At 43.4% G+C, this 24,439-nt stretch overlaps 1 protein-coding gene across 1 annotated transcript in view; it reads left to right on the forward strand.

Annotated features, from left to right (window-relative positions):
- The first annotated feature begins 4,213 nt into the window (after nt 1-4,213).
- Nucleotides 4,214-24,439, forward strand: part of LOC113139704 (uncharacterized) — a 52,575-nt gene continuing 32,349 nt past the window's right edge. Inside the window, exons 1-2 of the mRNA XM_026323123.2 lie at nt 4,214-4,376; nt 7,167-7,505. Of these exons, the coding sequence (XP_026178908.1) occupies nt 4,340-4,376; nt 7,167-7,505 (376 nt within the window). The 5' untranslated portion in view covers nt 4,214-4,339. The remainder of the gene's footprint in view (nt 4,377-7,166; nt 7,506-24,439) is intronic.

A 24,439-nucleotide genomic window follows, 5' to 3' on the forward strand; every position in this document is an offset into this window, starting at 1 on the left:
TTTTCTAATTTGCATTACTAAGGTGGCCCCTTAGGGACAAAACACCTGCAGAAGTACAAGCACTAAGAAACCTGCAAATCCACAAATGCGACAAACAGAAAAACACATGAAAAAGAAAAATGATGCACAAGGATCTGAGACTCTGGGGGAAGTGATGACCTAGTGGCTACAAGCAGTTTTCAAGTTAGGGACCATATTTTAGTCCATCAACCTAACTCAGAAACTCCATCACCACTGAACTTACAAAACACAGTCTAGAGAGTCTAAGGGCAGAAATGGATTCTTGGAAATATGTTGCCATTAATGTGTAATCACCTGAAAACCTCAGGGCATTTTACTTAGCTGGCACACATCAACCTGTTCTGTTGCTTATAGCACCATGAAAACTGAAGATCTTTGTTTTCTTACTTCTTCATTACTGAGAGTAACAAGCAGAGCAGTGAGTCCTGACAGCTGATAGTGTGATCAGCTCCACACAGCATCGGGCCTCTAACCACAATAGCTCAGTGGTTAAAGCAGAGAGACGCTGTCACTTCCTGTCAGCCAGAGACCACTGTCATCTACAGCTTCTCACTAATCCTGAAGACTGACTGTGACCCAATGTTTCAGAACGACACTCACGTGTTTCATTACACTGAATAACTGCAGGTCAGAACAACAATCCCAGAATGCCTCTGGTCAACGCTTCCTGCACATCTTCTTCTTCTTATTTGTTGCAGCTGAACAGAGAAACCTTCTTCTTGTGTGAGGACAAACAGATGAGCAGAGCAGCCACACAGGAAGGACGAGGCTTTGACTTCCTGTCACCAGGAACTGATCTGAGATCAGACCTCACGTCGGCGAGTGTGAAGATGGAGACCACGTCTCTGCTCCGTCTGATCTGTAAGTAAATCTCCCTCTCTCGACAGGTTCGCTCAGTCTGAGCAGAACTCCAGATGGTTCTGATCCACTGAGACCCAAACATTTAACATCAGTTCATAAGGAAGTTCTTTTGACATGTTCTGACCATGTTTTTCCAACGTTCTCATTAGAACAGTGTTGTAGAACAGTGTTCAAAAGAACAGTCTCATTGTTCGACTAACGACCATAAAACATGAACGTTGGACGTCAGATGTTCTTTATGGATTGAAGGATCAGTATCTGAGGTTCTGAAGGTACTTCCTGTAGTACTTTATACAGTGAAACGCAGTAATACACAGAGTAGTAGCAGCAGGATCCAGACAAACTGTGATTATCTGATGTCCCTGAGGAAACACTGGGTCAGACTGATGAAGATGATCTGGAGGAAGAAATAAAGCTGTTAAGAGAGAATTTTCTTAGAACATCCTGTAGGTGACAACATACCACACCTTAAGACCTTCAGACCTTCAGACCTTCAGATCTTCAGACCCTCAGACCCTCAGACCTTCAGACCTTCAGACCCTCAGACCTCAAGACCTTCAGACCTTCAGACCTTCAGACCTTCAGACCCTCAGACCCTTAGACCTTCAGACCTTCAGACCCTCAGACCTTCAGACCCTCAGACCTTCAGACCCTCAGACCCTCAGACCACACACAAACCCTCTGTGTTCACTCTGTTTTCTGTTAAACCTCACACTGACCACCCTCATGTCTCTGCAGCCCTGATGTCGTTGCTGAGCTGCACAACAGACCAAGGTCAGTGAACTTTTCCTGTCCCAGTTTGAAGCTGACTCTATAGAATCACTGGTCCCATTTACCAAGGAAACATGTTGTTCATGCTGTAAATATGCAGCCTCAGGTGATGATCAGTTCATCAATATGACCCCTCAGCTGTGTGATACACTCTCAGTAATAATGTACTATTCATTCTTTCACATGTTCCTGCTGCTGCTGCACCACCAACATAGTCAGTGTGGAGGAGATGTTCAGTTTGCATTGATGAGGAAACAGGAAATTAGAAACAAACACCCAGTTCTGTCAGTCACGGGTAAATACAGGAACAGGAAACAAGGAATGAACAGTGACTGCAGCCATATTTTCTCTGAACAACACGATGCATCTTTTTATTCCTATATTTGACAAACATGTTGAGATATGGAAATATGCTCCAGTCTTATTGCACAGTGGGCTCCTATGTTGTCATCAGTGGCCAATGATTAGACAACTATTAATCCCCAGGAACTGCTGACTCTCATATATGTGGGAGGAGAGTCTTCATCTACAAGGACATCTTCATGTTGGGACTCTTAGAGCTGCAGATTCACAGCAATAAAAAGTCACTGAGCCTTTTGGAAATGGTTTTCTACATTAACTGGTCAGAAATGGGATCAGAGTTTCATCAAAGTCACAAGACAAACACAACGAGCTTCAGCTGATGGCACTGAAACACAACACTCAGGAGGAGATTTGGAGGATTCTTTCTTCTGTTTCACATATATCATCCTCTGTTCAGGTGACCCTGAACCATCCTCCTGTTAGTTATGTTGCTATAGGCCTAGACTGCCTGAGAACTCTTCATCAGTGCACTGAGCTCCCCTCTCTTCTCCTTGAATTGTTTCCCACAGCTCATCTGACTCTGAGTCCCAGCAGCTCCCAGGTTTTTGAAGGAGACTCTGGGGAACATCAGCTGGTTCTTCCTGTAACATCAGCCTTTCCTTCCCATCAGACAGTGGAGTTTACTGGTGTGAGTCCAGAGAGGAAGCAACCAGTCAGAGCATCATCAATCGGCCTACGGGTCATGTGACCATCCTCCATGTTTCCAAGGCCGATGAAGGCGTCTACAGGTGTAACATCAGGGGCCATGGAGAGTCTCCACCCAGCTGGATCTCTGTCACAGGTCAGCAGCTTCACTTTGATTGACACTCTGATTTCAGCCACATATTCACCTGACCAGGTGGGCTTCTGTCTGCAGGAACACCTACAACCACAGCCCCGCCCCCTGAACCAACAACAGCCTCATCAGCAGCCCCGTCCCCAGCCCCCGCCCCCAGACCCCGCCCCCCTCCAGCAGGTGTTCACAGTGGTCCGTTACCTGGTGGTGTTCTGTCCCTACGTCATCTCCACTGTCCTCATGGTGTCTCTGTATCGACACAGACCCACAGGTAACACTCTGAATCAATCAATCAATCAATCAATCAATCAATCAATCAATCAATCAATCAATCAATCAATCAATCAATCCACAGCATCTCAGTCATCAGCCTCAGTTATGTCCCACTGATTATGTCCAGCACATTAATTTTCAGGCTTTTGTCTCTTTTAATGTTGTTTACAAACTGACTCCACATTTTATGATTGTCTCATCTCACAGGAAGTGACCTGCCTGTCCCCATGGTGACAGCAGCACCCGTCCAGGCTGAGCAGTGATTGGCTGAGGACTTTGATGATGTCATGGCGGTCACCACTGAGCATCACTTCTGAGCTGTCTTCCTGTTTCTCTGTGACTCTGAACAGTTTGAATAAAGGTCCAAACACTGTACAAAGTCTGGAAGTACTGTGGTATTTCTGTGTACTGTCTCAGTACATGCAGTAAAACTACAGTATGAGTCCTCTCCACAGCTTTATACAGTGGTGCTGGAAGTGGAATAAAAAGTACTACCAGTACTAGAGTAAATGTACTTAGTCACTTTAAACCTCTTTATACTGTGGAGCCTTTAGTGCCGACACAAACAAAACTTTATTTCCCTGGTGTGAAAAGTTTCATGTGAGTCTGAGGAAAAGTTCCAGGATTCACCACAGACACAGCACCCTGCTCCTCCTTATACAGACAGAACTTCACCAAACTCCATTCAGAAATCTGACAATTTGATTTTGCTTTAACAACAACAGCCAATACTCACATCCTGAGACTCTGATCAGCTCTGACATGGAAATATCTTCAGGTCCATTTGGCATCAACAACATAGAACATCTAAGATTTGGACCCATTTTTAAAATGAGGATGCTGCTATTTGAACATGATCACAGACAGTTTCTCCTCAACATCTGCAGCCTGGAAACACCTGGACATGTTACTTCCTCATGAACTCAAGACAGAAAATTTGAATGCGGTTTTCAGAGCAGCTGCACAGGCAACATCATCATGATCCAAACCCAAAAGGAACTTTATCAGAACTTTATTAAACTCTTTTAAAGCTGATTGGTAGGACAACAATACCAACTCAGTGTGGATCTCAGTGCACCAGCTGCTGCAGGCGCTTTCCTCTGTTGCAGCACCTGAGAAGCTTCATGGAGCTGAAAGAGGAAGAGAAAGTGTCCTCACACTTTGAGGAAGTGGCAGCTGCTGTCAACACGTCCTGAAGCTGTTTTTGAAGCTGAACTCAGTTTAGGAAGAAGCAGCTTTACGGGGACTTTGTGTTTGTTGGAGCCTTTAGTGAAGATGAAGATGTTGGTGGTGTTTGGGATCCTGGTGCACGGTAAGACCACCTTCCTCCCTCTGATCTGATTCATCAACACTTCAGCTCTTTGCTGTTTCATCCTCGCTGTAACTGCACCGTGATGGTGGCTTCACATAAATGCAGTAGATGGAAACATCAAATGAAATAAAAGGACAATCAGTGCAGATACAACAATTTCAACTGTCATATACTGAGATAACAAGAAGTTTTTAGCTTGGACTTAAACATTGTCAGAGATGAGGCTTGTCTAACATCATCAGGAGACTATTCCAGGTTTTAGCTGCATAAAACTGGAACGCTGCTTCTCCCTGTTTAGTCCTGACTCTGGGCACGAGCAGAAGGCCTGTCCCTGATGTTCTCAGAGTCCGAGATGGTTCATATGGCACCAATATGTCAGAAATGTAATGTGGTGCTGAGCCATGAAGAGACTTATACACAAGCAGTGCTGTTTTAAAGTCTATTCCCTGAGAGACAGGAAGCCAGTGCAGAGATCTGAGAACAGGAGTAATTTGGTTGTACTTCCTGTTTCTACTCAGGAAACATGCAGCAGTGCTCTGAATGTACTGCACCTGCCCTACAGCTCTTTTTGAGACCCCTGTGAGCAGTTACAGTAATCTAACCTGCTGGAGATAAAAGCATGGATGAGTCTCTCCAAGTCTGGTTTAGACCTGATCCCTTTGATTCTGATGTTTCTGAGATGGTAAAATGCTGATGATGTTATTGATTTAATGTGGCTGTTAAAGTTGAAGTCTGAGTCCACGATTACCACTAGATTTCTAACCTGATATTTAGATTTTAGAGAAAGAGACTCGAGGTGACTGCTGACACTTTCTCTTTGTTTCTGAGGCCCAAAGATGATTATTTCAGTCTTGTCTCTGTTTATTTGGAGAGAGTTGTTTTTCATCCACACAGTGATCTGTTCAATACAGCGACACAGTGAATCCACTGGTCCATATTCACCTGCTGTGAGTGAAATGTAAATCTGAGTGTCATCTGCATAGTTATGGTAGGACACATTATTGCTGCGTATTAACTGGCCTAAAGGAAACATGTAAAGATTTAACTAAAGGGGCCCTGAGATGGACCCCTGAGGGAACCCACACAGAGGTTTAAAAGGATTTTAAACATATTTTTGGGAAACATCAGATACCAGTCCACTTCAAACCCACTAACACGCTGAGACAGAGTCTAGTTCCCCATAAAGACTGGACACAAAAACAAAAGAGGAGCCATGTGGTCTTTGCTGTCCAGTGTAAGGAAGAAAGCTCAGAACTCTACATTGGAGAAACCAAACAACCACTTACAAGGAGGATGGTCCAGCACAGCAGGAGCAGCTCCTCAGGACCACAGTCAGCTGTGCACCTCCATTGAAAGGAAACAGGACACTCTTTTCAAAACAGTGATGTTCATATTTTGGACAGAGAAGCTATTTAGGTCCAAGTTGAAAAACCCTCTCTTAACAAGGGTGGAGGACTCAGACATAACCTATCTTCAATCTACCAGGCTGCCCTTTCTTCTGTTCCCAGGAAATTAAGGATCAAATCAAATATTTCCAAGGGAGGACACACTCTGCAGCCAGTTGGTGAATCAGAGGGGTCATATGAGTCAGTTCTTTTGTTTACTTGCCGATCCTATTCAGGCCAGCTGTGAAGTGAAACCAACTCAGGAGTGTGGGTCTAACGACTCACTCCATTTGCATAGTTCATATAATGAGCCTATTTGGGCTAGGGGTGGAGTAAAACCAACCTGAAGGATAAATGTGCGATTCCATACCAGCTTTCCCTTAGAGTGATGAAGCTACTTGGATGAGTAATGAAATGTTTCAACCTAAAATACTGTAGATAACTTCACCTGGATGACTGAGAATCTCCACCATGATGGTCTGATTCACAGGCCAAAGGACTGAGAAGAAAAAGGACCAAATATCTGTGTTATATCTTTGTTATATCAAATACTTTCATGTTGACCAATATTCAAATCATTCAGGCCTAAAAATGAAGAAACCTCATCTCCTCTCAAATCCAGACTAGAAGACTTCAACCATGACAGACTGACAGAAACTGCAGGTCATGGAGGAACTATATCTGCTTTATTGACTGATGAGATGTGAACACACTGACTGGAATTAGTTGGTTCTGAACTGGTCCAGTGGATCAAAAAGAACAAATCTACAGTAAATCAGTGACCAACAGGAAACAGAACCAACAGCACAAATCTGGACCCACAGTAGATCAAAGAAATCCAACAGGACCAACCTGTGAAGCTGAAGCTCTAAAGGAAAAAGACAAACAATATCAATGAAATTCCTTCTTAATAAACACTGAACATGAGACCAAATGTCATGAAACTTCACTTGGTAACTGGTAGTTTCACACAGTGTTTGTGTCTAATGTGAACCAGGGAACCAGATCAGACCGGTCTGAGTTTCTGAGGAAGGAAAGAGTCTGTAACAAACCTGCCTGCAAGTCCAGTCCAGTGTCTACATACCTGTGGTAGGCAGGTACCAAACACACCTGAGGAGACTCTGCCACTGATGGATGTCTCCACTCTCCACTGCTTCTGATGATTTGTTCCCCAGAAACAAACTAATGGCCTGTGGTCTGAGCAGCCGCTGCATTTAAGGCAAACAGGGACTTTCCAGTCCAGGTCCCAACAATCTGAGCACTTCCTGCCCCTGATCATTGTTAGTTTGACTCTGCTGATCCAAAGTCCAACTTTGTCATTTGGTTTGCACAAGTGTTAGTCAGCAACAACATCTGAGTCCAGTTTGAACCACTGATGCACGTTTCTGTCTCTGTGTCCTCACAGTTTCCCAGCATGCCTTTGGTGTAGAGGTGTATGAGTGGGCGGAGTCAGTCCTGCTGCCCTGTCAGACCTCTTCTGTACCTCAGTTCCCCACAGTGGTGTGGAGCCGCTACGACCTCACACCTTCAACCATCCACCAGCTCAGTGAGCGAGGTGACGACCTCAAAGACCAAAACCAGCGTTACAGAGACCGAACGTCGATAAAAACTGACGCTCTGATCACTGGAGACCTGAGCCTCACTCTGAGAAAACCCCGCCTCTCTGACAGCGGCAACTACACCTGCACCGTCACAGCGTTTGGAAACGAACAAAGACTGGCAGATGTAGAGCTGCAGGTCAAAGGTCAGCACCAACACCTGCTGTAGGTACAGGTCAGAGGTCAGAGCTGTAGATACAGGTCAGAGGTCAGAGGTCATGTTGTCCTTTACGTTTCTGTTCTCCACAGAAGTTCCACCCTGGGCTAAAGGTCTTGTTGCTGTGTCTGTGGTTCTTGTGGTTCTTGCTGTTGCTGTGGGTCTTTTCATATATTGTTACTACTTCAGGACAGGTATGTCACTACTACATTACCCATAATGCTGTTGGTTACCATGTTTCCTGTAGTTGATCTTTGACTGTGTCTCAGCTCATTTCAGGACCAAACAGAGAATGAATCAGTCTCTAATAAGTAGCTGCTGATGATCCTCAATCAGGACTGAAACCTGGACTTTAGTAACACTGCAGTCATTAGTCCAGTTCCAGTACAATGGGACCAGACAACAAACATGTTCTTGTTGTTTCTGACCTTTTCTATCCAGCTGTGTAATTGTTGGATTTTGTCTGTAACTGTAGTTTCCCAATAATCTCACTAACAAAGTCTCAGAGTCTGGTCTCAGTCCTTTGTCATCATGGACTGCACAGTCCCTGAGTCAGTTCTTCAGGAACCCTGTTACTGATTCATTCATCTGATTGGTTCCCGACTCGTTCTTTGGGAACTGCTCCAAATGTCAGGAACAATGAAACATGTCTTCATTCACAAACTAGTTTCCATTGGTTTCTGTTGGAGAAGGATGGAACAGGGAGCTGCTGTTCCTGTCAGTCCTGCTGCTGTCTGTCCAGCTCATGTTGTGTCTGTTGTCCTCTCAGTGCCACAGGTGGAGGTGGACTCAGGGGCGGAGTCTGTCCAGCTGCCCTGCAGAGCTTTAGTTAACCTGCTTCAAGTCTCCACAGTGAAGTGGACGGACAAGCACTACAGGAAGGTCCATGTGTATCAAGACGGCTCTGACCAACCTGAAGAACAGCACGAGTTTTACAGAAACAGAACAGAGATGAAGAGAATCCTGCTGAAAATTGGAGACTTCAGTCTGACCCTGAAACATCCAGTCAGAGACACCTTCACCTGCAGAGTCTACAACAGGGAGGGAAGAGTCCTGATGGAGAAACAGGTGGAGCTCAAAGTCAAAGGTCAGTTCAGTTTTTATGCTAAGCTAACTGTTTCTTTTACACTGAATGTCAAACACAAAAAACCTCCAACAGTGAAGATGCTGATGAAACAGAAAAAAGTTCACAAATCTTTATAAACTAAGGGATAAAATCAAAATCAACTGATCAATGAAATTAATGAAAGTAAATGAGAGACAAGAAATATTGGAAATAAATTTAAATAAATAAAATAAAAACAGTGAATCAAAACAGCACCATTTCTGTGTCCTTGTTCATTTGTGTCTCAAAGGAAACATCAACAAACCAAAATGACATAGAAACATGGAAATGTGCAGTTTGTCCTCCCAGTTAGTGGAGTCCCATCATGGGCCACTAATCCTCAGTTAGAGCCAGTAAATAAAGGTTTGATCTGGACATTTGACAATGACACTAAGTTAGTGAAGAAACAGGGAGTTGTGCTGTTGGTTGTTCACACACCACAGACTCTGTCTCTGTTAAATGGACCAATGGGACAGATTTCAGACTGGAACCAGTCAGACCTGTTTCCACTACAAATATTTCACTTCATACAGTCAAAGAAAATGTGTCAGTGCTGCTGCTGCTGCTGTCTGTCCAGCTCATGTTGTGTCTGTTGTCCTCTCAGTCCCACAGGTGGAGGTGAAATCAGGGGCAGAGTCTGTCCAGCTGCCCTTCATAACCACAGCTGACCTGCCTGGAGACGTCACAGTGGGGTGGAAGGACAAGGACAACAGGAAGGTCCATGTGTATCAGGACGGCTCTGACCGACCTGAAGAACAGCACGAGTATTACAGAACCAGAACAGAGATGAAGAAAGACCTGCTGAGAACTGGAGACCTCAGTCTGACCCTGAAACATCCAACAGTCAGAGACAGAAGAAACTTCACCTGCAGAGTCTACAGGGAGGGAAGAGTCCTGATGGTGAAAGAAGTGCAGCTCTGGGTCAAAGGTCAGTTCCAATTCTTTATTCTAAACTAACAGTTTTTATTTCACTGGACATCAGACACAAAAAACAGTGAACAAGATGATGAAACAGAACAAAGTTCACAATCTTTATAAGGAATAAAAACAAAATCAATGGATCAATAAAAGCAGAGACAACAAATCTCTGAACTAAGTTCAAAGCTGATTCAAACTCAGAGCCAATAAAAGCAAAAACAGAGTCAAAGTCAGAGCCATGAACAAACCCAGTGGGTTAAAGCAGAGAGTTGCTGTGGATTTCAGTCTGGGGAGCAGAGTCCTCCTCCTCCACACTGCAGCTTCAGGGGGCTCTGCAGGGAAAAGAGCCTCTGTGGCATCATTTCTGTGTCCTTGTTCATTTGTGTCTCAAAGGAAACGTCAACAAACCAAAATTACATAGAAACATGGAAATGTGCAGTTTGTCCTCCCAGTTAGTGGAGTCCCATCATGGGCCACTAATCCTCAGTCAGAGCCAGTAAATAAAGGTTTGATCTGGACATTTGACAATGACACTAAGTTAGTGAAGAAACAGGGAGTTGTGCTGTTGGTTGTTCACACACCACAGACTCTGTCTCTGTTAAATGGACCAATGGGACAGATTTCAGACTGGAACCAGTCAGACCTGTTTCCACTATAAATATTTCACTTCATACAGTCAAAGAAAATGTGTCAGTGCTGCTGCTGCTGCTGTCTGTCCAGCTCATGTTGTGTCTGTTGTCCTCTCAGTCCCACAGGTGAAGGTGGAATCAGGGGCGGAGTCTGTCCAGCTGCCCTGCAGAGCTTTAGTTAACCTGCTTCAAGTCTCCACAGTGAAGTGGACGGACTGGAACAACAGGAAGGTCCATGTGTATCAGGACGGCTCTGACCGACCTGAAGAACAGGACGACTTTTACAGAAACAGAACAGAGATGAAGAAAGACCTGCTGAGAACTGGAGACCTCAGTCTGACCCTGAAACATCCAACAGTCAGAGGAACCTTCACCTGCAGAGTCTACAGGGAGGGAAGAGTCCTGATGGAGAAACAGGTGGAGCTCTGGGTCAAAGGTCAGTTTAGTTTTTATGCTAAGCTAACTGTTTCTATTACACTGAATGTCAAACACAAAAAACCTCCAACAGTGAAGATGCTGATGAAACAGAAAAAAGTTCACAAATCTTTATAAACTAAGGGATAAAATCAAAATCAACTGATCAATGAAATTAATGAAAGTAAATGAGAGACAAGAAACATTGGAAATAAATTAAAATAAATAAAATAAAAACAGTGAATCAAAACAGCATCATTTCTGTGTCCTTGTTCATTTGTGTCTCAAAGGAAACATCAACAAACCAAAAAGACATAGAAACATGGAAATGTGCAGTTTGTCCTCCCAGTTAGTGGAGTCCCATCATGGGCCACTAATCCTCAGTCAGAGCCAGTAAATAAAGGTTTGATCTGGACATTTGACACTAAGTTAGTGAAGAAACAGGGAGTTGTGCTGTTGGTTGTTCACACACCACAGACTCTGTCTCTGTTAAATGGACCAATGGGACAGATTCCAGACTGGAACCAGTCAGACCTGTTTCCACTACAAATATTTCACTTCATACAGTCAAAGAAAATGTGTCAGTGCTGCTGCTACTGCTGTCTGTCCAGCTCATGTTGTGTCTGTTGTCCTCTCAGTCCCACAGGTGAAGGTGGAATCAGGGGCGGAGTCTGTCCAGCTGCCCTTCATAACCACAGCTGACCTGCCTGAAGACGTCAGAGTGGAGTGGAGGGACTGGAACTACAGGAAGGTCCATGTGTATCAGGACGGCTCTGACCGACCTGAAGAACACGACGAGTTTTACAGAAACAGAACAGAGATGAAGAAAGACCTGCTGAGAACTGGAGACCTCAGTCTGACCCTGAAACATCCAACAGACAGAGGAACCTTCTCCTGCAGTGTCCACAACAGGGAGGGAAGAGTCCTGATGGAGAAATGGGTGATGCTCTGGGTCAAAGGTCAGTTCAGTTTTTATGCTAAGCTAACTGTTTCTATTACACTGAATGTCAAACACAAAAAACCTCCAACAGTGAAGATGCTGATGAAACAGAAAAAAGTTCACAAATCTTTATAAACTAAGGGAGTTGTGCTGTTGGTTGTTCACACACCACAGACTCTGTCTCTGTTAAATGCACCAATGGGACAGATTCCAGACTGGAACCAGTCAGACCTGTTTCCACTACAAATATTTCACTTCATACAGTCAAAGAAAATGTGTCAGTGCTGCTGCTGCTGCTGTCTGTCCAGCTCATGTTGTGTCTGTTGTCCTCTCAGTCCCACAGGTGGAGGTGGACTCAGGGGCGGAGTCTGTCCAGCTGCCCTGCAGAGCTTTAGTTAACCTGCTTCAAGTCTCCACAGTGAAGTGGACGGACTGGAACAACAGGAAGGTCCATGTGTATCAGGACGGCTCTGACCGACCTGAAGAACAGGACGAGTTTTACAGAAACAGAACAGAGATGAAGAGAATCCTGCTGAAAATTGGAGACTTCAGTCTGACCCTGAAACATCCAACAGTCACAGACACCTTCACCTGCAGAGTCTACAACAGGGAGGGAAGAGTCCTGATGGAGAAAGACGTGAAGCTCTGGGTCAAAGGTCAGTTCAGTTTTTATGCTAAGCTGTTTCTATTACACTGAATGTCAAACACAAAAAACCTCCAACAGTGAAGATGCTGATGAAACAGAAAAAAGTTCACAAATCTTTATAAACTAAGGGATAAAATCAAAATCAACTGATCAATGAAATTAATGAAAGTAAATGAGAGACAAGAAATATTGGAAATAAATTTAAATAAATAAAATAAAAACAGTGAATCAAAACAGCATCATTTCTGTGTCCTTGTTCATTTGTGTCTCAAAGGAAACGTCAACAAACCAAAATGACATAGAAACATGGAAATGTGCAGTTTGTCCTCCCAGTTAGTGGAGTCCCATCTTGGGCCACTAATCCTCAGTCAGAGCCAGTAAATAAAGGTTTGATCTGGACATTTGACAATGACACTAAGTTAGTGAAGAAACAGGGAGTTGTGCTGTTGGTTGTTCACACACCACAGACTCTGTCTCTGTTAAATGGACCAATGGGACAGATTTCAGACTGGAACCAGTCAGACCTGTTTCCACTACAAATATTTCACTTCATACAGTCAAAGAAAATGTGTCAGTGCTGCTGCTGCTGCTGTCTGTCCAGCTCATGTTGTGTCTGTTGTCCTCTCAGTCCCACAGGTGGAGGTGGAATCAGGGGCGGAGCCTGTCCAGCTGCCCTTCATAACCACAGCTGACCTGCCTGAAGACGTCAGAGTGGAGTGGAGGGATGATAATGACAGGAAGGTCCATGTGTATCAGGACGGCTCTGACCGACCTGAAGAACAGGACGAGTTTTACAGAAACAGAACAGAGATGAAGAAAGACCTGCTGAGAACTGGAGACCTCAGTCTGACCCTGAAACATCCAATAGACAGAGGATTCTTCACCTGCAGAGTCTACAACAGGGAGGGAAGAGTCCTCAGAGAGAAACAGGTGGATCTCTGGGTCAAAGGTCAGTTCAGTTTTTATGCTAAGCTAACTGTTTCTTTTACACTGAATGTCAAACACAAAAAACCTCCAACAGTGAAGATGCTGATGAAACAGAAAAAAGTTCACAAATCTTTATAAACTAAGGGATAAAATCAAAATCAACTGATCAATGAAATTAATGAAAGTAAATGAGAGACAAGAAATATTGGAAATAAATTTAAATAAATAAAATAAAAACAGTGAATCAAAACAGCATCATTTCTGTGTCCTTGTTCATTTGTGTCTCAAAGGAAACGTCAACAAACCAAAATGACATAGAAACATGGAAATGTGTAGTTTGTCCTCCCAGTTAGTGGAGTCCCATCATGGGCCACTAATCCTCAGTCAGAGCCAGTAAATAAAGGTTTGATCTGGACATTTGACAATGACACTAAGTTAGTGAAGAAACAGGGAGTTGTGCTGTTGGTTGTTCACACACCACAGACTCTGTCTCTGTTAAATGGACCAATGGGACAGATTCCAGACTGGGACCAGTCAGACCTGTTTCCACTACAAATATTTCACTTCATACAGTCAAAGAAAATGTGTCAGTGCTGCTGCTGCTGCTGTCTGTCTAGCTCATGTTGTGTCTGTTGTCCTCTCAGTCCCACAGGTGAAGGTGAACTCAGAGGCGGAGTCTGTCCAGCTGCCCTTCATAACCACAGCTGACCTGCCTGAAGACGTCACAGTGGAGTGGAAGGACTGGAAGAACAGGAAGGTCCATGTGTATCAGGACGGCTCTGACCGACCTGAAGAACAGGACGAGTTTTACAGAAACAGAACAGAGATGAAGAAAGACCTGCTGAGAACTGGAGACCTCAGTCTGACCCTGAAACATCCAACAGACAGAGACAGAGGAACCTTCACCTGCAGTGTCTACAAAAGGGAGGGAAGAGTCCTGATGGAGAAACAGGTGAAGCTGAAAGTCAAAGGTCAGTTCAAAGTCTTTATGCTAAGCTAAGCTAACAGTTATTATGTTTCTATTCCACTGGACATCAGACCCAAACAATAACAACATACAAGAGGCTGAAAACACAGAACAAAGACAAGGATGATAAAATAGTTAACAGAAGAAAAACCATCCAAAACAACAACAGAACAACATGAGGACAGATGCTGTTCAATAGTTGGTTTGATGTGACGTGTTGGTGTGAGGACGTGAGGGGGAGAAGAGAAGATCAAAAGAAAACAGATAATATGACAGAACAGACCATAGTGGAACTAATACAAATAGACTGGACTGGATTGTGCATCAACATTAGGACTAGAAATGACAAATGAACAGCAGAAACTTGATGTTCAGTTATTTGTTATTTGTACAGCACAGTTCATACACAGAGTCATTCAAAGAGCTTTACAGGAATGAAAGACAAGTTAAAGTACAGAGGTGAGAATTCAAATCAACATAGATTTGAAATAAAACAACAATGAATTTGAAATCAAATGAAAGTAGAATGAGATCAAACACTTTCAGTTGTCACATGCTGAGCTAAAAGAAAAGTCTTTAGCTTGGACTTAAACATCATCAGTTGAGCAGTTCCAGTAATCTGACCTGCTGGAGATAAATGATGGATGAGTCTCTCCAGGTCTGTCAGACTTAGAATAATGAGGACCAACAAAGCGTCCACACTGGTACCTCCGGAGATGAAACCTGGTTTTATTTATGTCATGAGAATGGGTGAGAGCATGGATGGGACGACCAGTCGTATGGAAGGAAGCCGGGTTCAGTCCGTTGCAGGATGGTTGCCCCCAGGGCCAGACTCGGTAACACCGGGGTAGTAGTGACGGGTTGAGTGAAGTAAAGCTGGGTGGTTTCCACAGAGCAGTTTCTGGCAGAGCGGGTTTCCTTGGTCGGAGGATCCTGGACTTTTGGCTGGGCAATTCAAGGAGTAATTTAGTCGCATTCAAAAACACTGTCTTCCACTATTGGGTGGACCTGGGGGAAGAACAGGGAACCAGAAACCTAAGTCTTTCTCTTCGGGTTGATTATAGCATGAGGAATTCACAAAATGTAAAATCCAAAGAAAACAGATTCATTCCTCTGGAGCAAAAACAATTCTCCAATTCAGTGCAGCCATGAGCGGCTCATAAATTAGCTGGAAAATGGGCAAACGAAAATCTCCTCTGGTAAAAAAAGAAAACACAAAAACCCAGTTGGGCTGAAGACTTTATATGGCTGCGACTTAGCAAACAGGGCCTTGGTTAGCCCCCCTTGGTAGTTGTAGGCACCAGAACGGCAGGAAACAAACTGTTTTATTCCTTTAAGAGACCAGGAAGTGCTACTTAGCTTAGGGAGGGGAGAGGTCCCTGATCAACAGTCTTATGGAAGGACCCAGGGGACTAAAATGACGCAGGCAAATCCTGATGAGTCGTAGGTCGGAGCACAGGAAGGATAACAGACCACCTGGCAGTTTGTCTGTGGCTGAGAGAGGGTATTTAAACAGTGAGCGGCAAACAGAACATAATCACAATCAGTCAAGGTACCACAAGGCAGAAGAACCAGATCCTGTATGATCCTTCAAAACAAAAGTATCTAACACAGGAAGTCAAGTTGCGGATCATGACAAAGTCTACAAATATTTCACTTCATACAGTCAAAGAAAATGTGTCAGTGCTGCTGCTGCTGTCTGTCCAGCTCATGTTGTGTCTGTTGTCCTCTCAGTCCCACAGGTGGAGGTGGAATCAGGGGCGGAGTCTGTCCATCTGCCCTGCAGAGCTTTAGTTAACCTGCTTCAAGTCTCCACAGTGGAGTGGAAGGACCGGAACAAAAGGAAGGTCCATGTGTATCAGGACGGCTCTGACCGACCTGAAGAACAGGACGAGTTTTACAGAAACAGAACAGAGATGAAGAAAGACCTGCTGAGAACTGGAGACCTCAGTCTGACCCTGAAACATCCAACAGTCAGAGACAGAGTTACCTTCACCTGCAGAGTCTACAGGGAGGGAAGAGTCCTGATGGAGAAGCATTTAGAGCTCTTGGTCAGAGGTCAGTTCAGTCTTTACGCTAAGCTAAGCTAACTGTTTCTAATACACTGGTGGTCAAACACAAAACACGTCCAACAGCGAACAAGAGGCTGAAAACACAGAACAAATCTGACGTCTTTATAAATTAAGGGATAAAACAAAATCACTCAATGAAACAAGAGACAACAAAAATCTGAAATAAAGAGAAATATCAATAAAAAAATGAAAATAGAAAATGTAACTAATTAAAATTCCTCAAATCTGTGTCATATTGAAAAAGCTGTTTGTTGTTATTGTTTGTCAGAGCAGGAGAATGAAGCCGTGAGATAAAGTCAGTGAAGAAAAGAGGAAAAGAGGGTTGGGAACCTAAGAACTTGTTGATGAGACAGAATTTCCCCAATAAAATCACAAAGGGACAAAAACAGTGTAGAGATTTGTTCCTTGTGGAGTCACATCACATGAAGAAGTCAAATCAGAGCAAAGAGTCGTAGTTCTATCACACAAACAATGAATGGACAGATGTCTGAGAACAAAAACAAGAGTCCTCTACATCCACATATGAGGACAGGACAGAATTTACTGCACAGACTTGATGCCATGTTCTCAAATCAACATCTCTGACTTGGTTCAAAACACAAAAACCACCATCTGATCTACTTTGTTTCTTCCCAATGTGAGCTCCAATCAACTGGACCTCTTCAGCCCACTGTGCTTTTACTTTGAAACAAACTGGAATCAGGAAGTTGTGTGGAACTATCCAGAGCTCATAGAACAGTATATAGCCCCATGATCAGAAATACATGAAACACTGATCAGATTTCTTTGGAAGCATTTAGAGAAAACAGGTTTTTTCCGAGCAGTCAGACTTTCATCCTTCCATAGGACAGTTGGATGAAGAGACAAAGTGTGTGAAGCAGAAGTCACTTTGACATTTGACAATGACACTAAGTTAGTGAAGAAACAGGGAGTTGTGCTGTTGGTTGTGACTGTCTCTGTTAAATGGACCAATGGGACAGATTCCAGACTGGAACCAGTCAGACCTGTTTCCACTACAAATATTTCACTTCATACAGTCAAAGAAAATGTGTCAGTGCTGCTGCTGCTGCTGTCTGTCCAGCTCATGTTGTGTCTGTTGTCCTCTCAGTCCCACGGGTGGAGGTGGAATCAGGGGCGGAGTCTGTCCAGCTGCCCTTCATAACCACAGCTGACCTGCCTGAAGACGTCACAGTGGAGTGGAAGGACAGATATAACTGGAAGGTCCATGTGTATCAGGACGGCTCTGACCGACCTGAAGAACAGGACGACTTTTACAGAAACAGAACAGAGATGAAGAAAGACCTGCTGAGACCTGGAGACCTCAGTCTGACCCTGAAACCTCCAACAGTCAGAGACACAAACACCTTCACCTGCAGAGTCTACAGGGAGGGAAGAGTCCTGATGGAGAAACAGGTGAAGCTCCTGGTCAAAGGTCAGTTCAGTCTTTATGCTAAGCTAAGCTAACTGTTTCTAATACACTGGCGGTCAAACACAAAACACGTCCAACAGCGAACAAGAGGCTGAAAACACAGAACAAATCTGACGTCTGTATAAATTAAGGGATAAAACAAAATCACTCAATGAAACAAGAGACAACAAAAATCTGAAATAAAGAGAAATATCAATAAAAAAATCAAAATAGAAAATGTAACTAATTAAAATTCCTCAAATCTGTGTCATATTTGAAAAAGCTGTTTGTTTTTATTGTTTGTCAGAGCAGGAGAATGAAGCCGTGAGATAAAGTCAGTGAAGAAAAGAGGAAAAGAGGGTTGGGAACCTAAAAACTTGTTGATGAGACAGAATTTCCCCAATAAAATCACAAAGGGACAAAAACAGTGTAGAGATTTGTTCCTTGTGGAGTCACATCACATGAAGAAGTCAAATCAGAGCAAAGAGTCGTAGTTCTATCACACAAACAATGAATGGACAGATGTCTGAGAACAAAAACAAGAGTCCTCTACATCCACATATGAGGACAGGACAGAATTTACTGCACAGACTTGATGCCATGTTCTCAAATCAACATCTCTGACTTGATTCAAAACACAAAAACCACCATCTGATCTACTTTGTTTCTTCCCAATGTGAGCTCCAATCAACTGGACCTCTTCAGCCCACTGTGCTTTTACTTTGAAACAAACTGGAATCAGGAAGTTGTGTGGAACTATCCAGAGCCCATAGGACAGTATATAGCTCCCTGATCAGAAATACATGAAACACTGATCAGATTTCTTTGGAAGCATTTAGAGAAAACAGGTTTTTTCCGAGCAGTCAGACTTTCATCCTTCCATAGGACAGTTGGATGAAGAGACAAAGTGTGTGAAGCAGAAGTCACTTTGACATTTGACAATGACACTAAGTTAGTGAAGAAACAGGGAGTTGTGCTGTTGGTTGTTCACACACCACAGACTCTGTCTCTGTTAAATGCACCAATGGGACAGATTCCAGACTGGAACCAGTCAGACCTGTTTCCACTACAAATATTTCACTTCATACAGTCAAAGAAAATGTGTCAGTGCTGCTGCTGCTGCTGTCTGTCCAGCTCATGTTGTGTCTGTTGTCCTCTCAGTCCCAGATCTGATGCTGGAATCAGAGGCGGTGTCTGTCCAGCTGCCCTTCATAACCACAGCTGACCTGCCTGAAGACGTCACAGTGGAGTGGAAGGACTGGAACAACAGGAAGGTCCATGTGTATCAGGACGGCTCTGACCGACCTGAAGAACAGGATGAGTTTTACAGAAACAGAACAGAGATGAAGAAAGACCTGCTGAGAACTGGAGACCTCAGTCTGACCCTGAAACATCCAACAGACACAGGAACCTTCACCTGCAGAGTCTACAGGGAGGGAAGAGTCCTGAGAGAGAAACAAATATATATGTGCAATACCTGGTACTTGACATAATCAGACTCAGGAAACTCTTTGATTTAAGGTTTTTATTTTCATAAAGCAGCTTTGGTTTCTGGCTCACATGTTGGAGATCATTTGGTAACCCAGTTTTTACATTTAAATTTTTTATATTGACTTCTTATATAGTCACAGCAGGCAATCCTCTCAATAGACGTCTTAATTAAGTATCTTAACCTATAAGGAGGCCAGAGAAGTCAACCATTGTTTTTATGAACTATTTACTGTAATTGTGTGTTTCCCCCACAGCAATATAATCCTATACTATATAGAAAGAATCAGATATATTTTGGATGACAGTCTGAGTCATTTGACTCACTGTTTATACAACCCATTATTACTCTTTCAACCCAACAAACGTTACATAGAGAAAAAGTGGTCCTCATTACATGTTTATATACAGAACCTGACTGGTTCCCTGAGGGGGGCCAAAGTCAGATAGATCATATTTATGCGAGTATGTGTTTTGGTTTTTAAGTCATTTTCATCATAACAAATCTTGACATAAATTTAGCAGTTAGAATCACGTGTCCAAACCAGTCAGAAAGGGCAGATCCACCAGGACCGTCCCAGTCCCTGGGCCCATCATTAGTCATCATCAGAATCATTATAAGTGTATTCTTGTGTCTGTGTGTGTGTGAATACACTTCTCTCAGTCTGCCAGTGCTGGTGTCTTCTCATCATCTGTTCCTCCAGGGTCCATATCAGCCTTGGACCAGCTGACTGCTGCATTTCCATTACCTGAACAGAGACTAGTCACAGTTTGGCCAAGAACAGGACCATATCAGCACTTTGCACATGGTGACTGAAACACAACAACTAGAACAACTCTAGACATTTATGTGTGAAAAACAAATCTTGTATAGAAACATACAAACTGACAGAGATTTTTAATTTTGTACTTTCAAAACCTTTCTGCTTTTATTTGGATCTTCCTGCTGCTTTGTTTGACTCTGGGCTACATACAAACTACATTACCCAGCAAACCTTGTGCTGAGCATGATGACAAACAGCAGGGCTGTAAAATTATGAGACTGGCAATAAAACCAGAATTACATAACATCTGATTTCTACCTTTTGATATACAGGTATATTAAAAACATGTAGACAGACTGTAAGAAATTAGATGTATTAATACAAAACCTCAGTTTAATGTGAACAGACACTGTTTAATGTAAAGTCTGATCCCTGCTGCTGCATATTCAGCCTAACTATCATCACAGACACAGCAGCTGTACCTGCTTCTATTTATTATTCCAGTCTCTTCAAGTCAAACAAGGAAACACCAGCTGTGATTTAAAGACAGACTTTGAAGAGGTGACAGTTATAGTGTGACTGATATGTTTTTATAAAAGTGTCATCTGAATAATCTCACCTGTCTAAACAACACCTGACTGTTAGCCTAGCACTGCTAACTGGTAGTTAGCACCATACTGACTCAGCTATGTACCCTGAGGACGGACAGGGTCGGTGCCGGCCTCTCAGGACCCAAACCAGCCGCTGTAGATTATATTATTAAGAATATTATTATTTAATGAGATCAGCTCACCTGGACATCCCACATACACAAACACCATCAAAACCATGTGGCCGAATGAGGAGGACGCCATGTTGTTTTCACCGGTTAGTTAGCAAAAGGCGAGTTAATACTTTTCTCTTCGATAAACAACCAGTGACATTAACCAGTGACGCTTGTTAACTGTCTTCACAATAGACTCGTCGTTCCCCGCTTGACAAACACTAAGCAGATATAACGTTTAGTTAACGCTACGTTTGAACCAGGTGGGCCAGGTGGGTTACTTCTTCTTCTGCAGATTAAAGGAGCGTTACCGCCACCTGCTGGACTATCAGTCTTGTAGACCGACCAAGGACCAGATGTTTAGGTTTGATGTTTATGTGCAACCTGCATATACTAGAGTCGGGCTGCAGCAAATCCTTGAGGAAATCAATGACTTCGATTACAAAAATGCTCAAAGCAAATTCTTTGCCTCCAGTTTTCATTTAACTACTATCACTTGTGTTATCAGACCTGCTGCACCTGAGGATCATTGTTCCACATGGACCATAATCAGTGTCACTTCTGCTTTAGTACTGTGCTGTGACAGTGACGTCTTTGCAAATACAATAAAATACATAAAAGTCTTAATCCTGTTCCTTTCAGGTTCCCCACATTATATGAAAGTTTCTTAACATTTCTATAATATACCCTATAACCCAACTCTTTAGTGTGAATAAAGGAAGTGATGCTCATAAGCTTTAGTGTAGTGTAGTTTATTCTGGGAAAGGACCTAAAGTAACAGATTAAACAATCAGACTATTAAAAAATACACACTAAACAAACTGAGTTCAGTTGGACTGATAAAATAAATGATAAGCAGAACTGATAATAGTAATAATAGCATTGGTATCAATAAAATCGTATCTGCTCCCATCCCTAACTGCTGTCTTCTGGGAGGGACTACAGGTCCATTTAGGTTCACACATCTAGATTTATGACAGTTTCAGCCCCATAAAACTAAAACTATCTAACCCTCTACCCCTCTCCCCGTCTTTGATGTTGTATTTCCTCAGTGCTCATAAACAGCTTTAAGCCAGGGAGGGCAGGAAGCTGCATAAGGTTCACAGCAGTAACAAGACAGGACAGAGAAACTAGCAGCATTTCCTCCACAGTTAAAGACTCACTGGAATAGTCTCTAATTCAAAGTTTGTAATTCAAACATATACAGGAACAGGAAACAGGTCTAAAATCCCCCTGAAGCTCATTGTTTGTTAGTTGTGCTTAGACAACTCGGGGTTAATGTGGTCTGTCATAGTCTGCATGTGATGACACATGAACATAAATCTTTGGTGACCTGAAGATTCCAGCTCTTGATTTGTTTTTTTCCTTTAGATTAGATTAGGATAGACAGATACTTTATTCATCCCCCATGGGGGAAATTCAGATTGTCCAGCTCTTATATTAACTTTAACACTGAAATTTCATTATAAAATATAATAAACAGATAAAGGCACCAAGTCAATAACATATAACATAAATAACAAATCAACAGTTACTAATAAACAATCTAATGGCTGGGGGGGGCAAAGGATTTCCTCAACCTCTCAAGTAAATAACATAAATAACATATCAACAATTAATGCAACCACAAGGGGACACAATCCATTGTGAGCACACACACACAAGGAATTTGTTTAGTGTACTCCAGTGCAAACAGACATAAATACAAATGCTACAAGGGATCAAACAGTAAATATAAATGCTACAAGAAACTAAAGAAAAAAGCACAGATAACCTGAAGACAGAATGTAAGGGGAACTAATTGGTGTGCAAAGAGCAAAAAGGTGCCAGTGTCATAGTGCAGGTGGTAGGAGGGAATGGTGGAGAGCTACGAGTTTAAGAGTTGGATGGCCTGAGGGAAGAAGCTTCCTTTGTGCCGGGCTGTCTTGATGTTTGGAGCTCTGAAGCGCTGGCCAGAGGGTAAGAGCAAGAAGAGGTGGTGGCTCGGGTGGGTGGCATCCAGGTGGGTAGGGGAACACCGATGATGCAGAGGGTTGTGTCAGGAAGGGCACCCAACATAAAATTTCAGCCAAAACAAACATGCGAATCACAAATATGACTTCCATACCGGAGTGGAAATTGGACTAGTGTTGGTCGAAGAAGGAGAGGAGGAAGGCGTGTTCGTAGGCAAAGAGAGAAGAGGAAGAGCAAGAGTGTAGGACTTAGAGTAGGGACTTTGAATGTAGGGACTTTGTCAGGGAAAACTAGAGAGTTGGCTGATATGATGGAGAGAAGAAAGGTGATTATCTTGTGTGTTCAGGAGACCAGGTGGAAAGGTAACAAGGCTTATAGATTAGGAGCAGGGTTCAAGCTGTTTTATCATGGTGTGGATGGAAAGAAGAATGGAGGAGGAGTTATCCTGAAGGAGCATTTTGCTAGGAATGTTCTGGAGGTGAAGAGAGTGCCAGATAGGGTGATGAGTCTGAAGCTGGAAGTTGAAGGTGTGATGCTGAATGTTGTCAGTGGTTATGCCCCACAGGTAGGATGTGAGTTAGAAGAGAAGGAGAAATTCTGGAGGGAGATGGATGAGGTGATTCAAGGTATCCCTAGTGGTGAGAGAGTGGTGATTGGGGCAGACTTCAACGGACTTGTTGGTGAGGGAAACAGAGGTGACGAGGAAGTGATGGGTAAGTTTGGTATGCAGGACAGGAATGCAGAAGGACAGATGGTGGTAGACTTCTCAAAAAGGATGGAAATGGCTGTAGTGAACACATTTTTCCAGAAAAGGGAGGAGCATAGGGTGACATATAAGAGGTATGGAAGTGTTTAGGAGAGGTGGCAGTAGAGTTTTTGACGGGCTACTTAACAAGATCTTGGAGAGTGAGAGGATGCCTGAGGAATGGAGGAGAAGTGTACTGGTGCCCATCTTTAAGAACAAGGAAGATGTGCAGAGTCTGTGTCTCTGCCTGTTGGATGTTTCAGGGTCAGACTGAGGTCTCCAGTTCTCAGCGGGTCTTTCTTCATCTCTGTTCTGTTTCTGTAAAACTTGTCCTGTTCTTCAGGTCGGTCAGAGCCGTCCTGATACACATGGACCTTGTCATTGTCCTCGTCCCTCCACTCCACTGTGACGTCTCCAGACAGGTCAGCTGTGGTTATGAAGGGCAGCTGGACAGACTCCGCCCCTGATTTCACCTTCACCTGTGGGACTGAGAGGACAACAGACACAACATGATCTGGACTGACTGGAACAGCAGCTCCCTGTTCCATCCTTCTCTAACAGAAACCAATGGAAAATAGTTTGTGAATGAAAGAGATTGACAGTGGTAAACATGGTAACCAACAGCATTATGGGTAATGTAGTAGTGACATACCTGTCCTGAAATAGTAAAAATATATGAAAAGACCAACAGCAACAGCAAGAACCACAGACACAGCAACAAGACCTTTGGCCCAGAGTGGAAATGGATCTGTGGAGAACAGAAACATAAAGAACAACATGACCTCTGACCTCTGATCTGTATCTACAGCAGGTGTTGGGGTTGGTGCTGACCTTTGACCTGCAGCTCCACATCTGCCAGTCTTTCTTTAAATCCAAACGCTGTGATGGTGCAGGTGTAGTTGCCGCTGTCAGAGAGGCGGGGTTTTCTCAGAGTGAGGCTCAGGTCTCCAGTTTTCATCGACGTTCGGTCGCTGTAACGCTGGTTTTGGTCTTTGAGTCTGTCACCTCGCTCATTGAGCTGGTGGATGGTTGAAGGTGTGAGGTCGTAGCGGCTCCACACCACTGTGGGACGCAGAGGTACAGGAGAGATCTGACATGGCAGCAGGACTGACTCCACCCCCTCATACACCTCTACACCAAAGGCATGCTGGGAAACTGTGAGGACACAGAGACAGAAACGTGCA

Source organism: Mastacembelus armatus, chromosome 18 (assembly GCF_900324485.2).
Source record: "Mastacembelus armatus chromosome 18, fMasArm1.2, whole genome shotgun sequence".
In the NCBI taxonomy this organism is placed as follows: domain Eukaryota; kingdom Metazoa; phylum Chordata; class Actinopteri; order Synbranchiformes; family Mastacembelidae; genus Mastacembelus; species Mastacembelus armatus.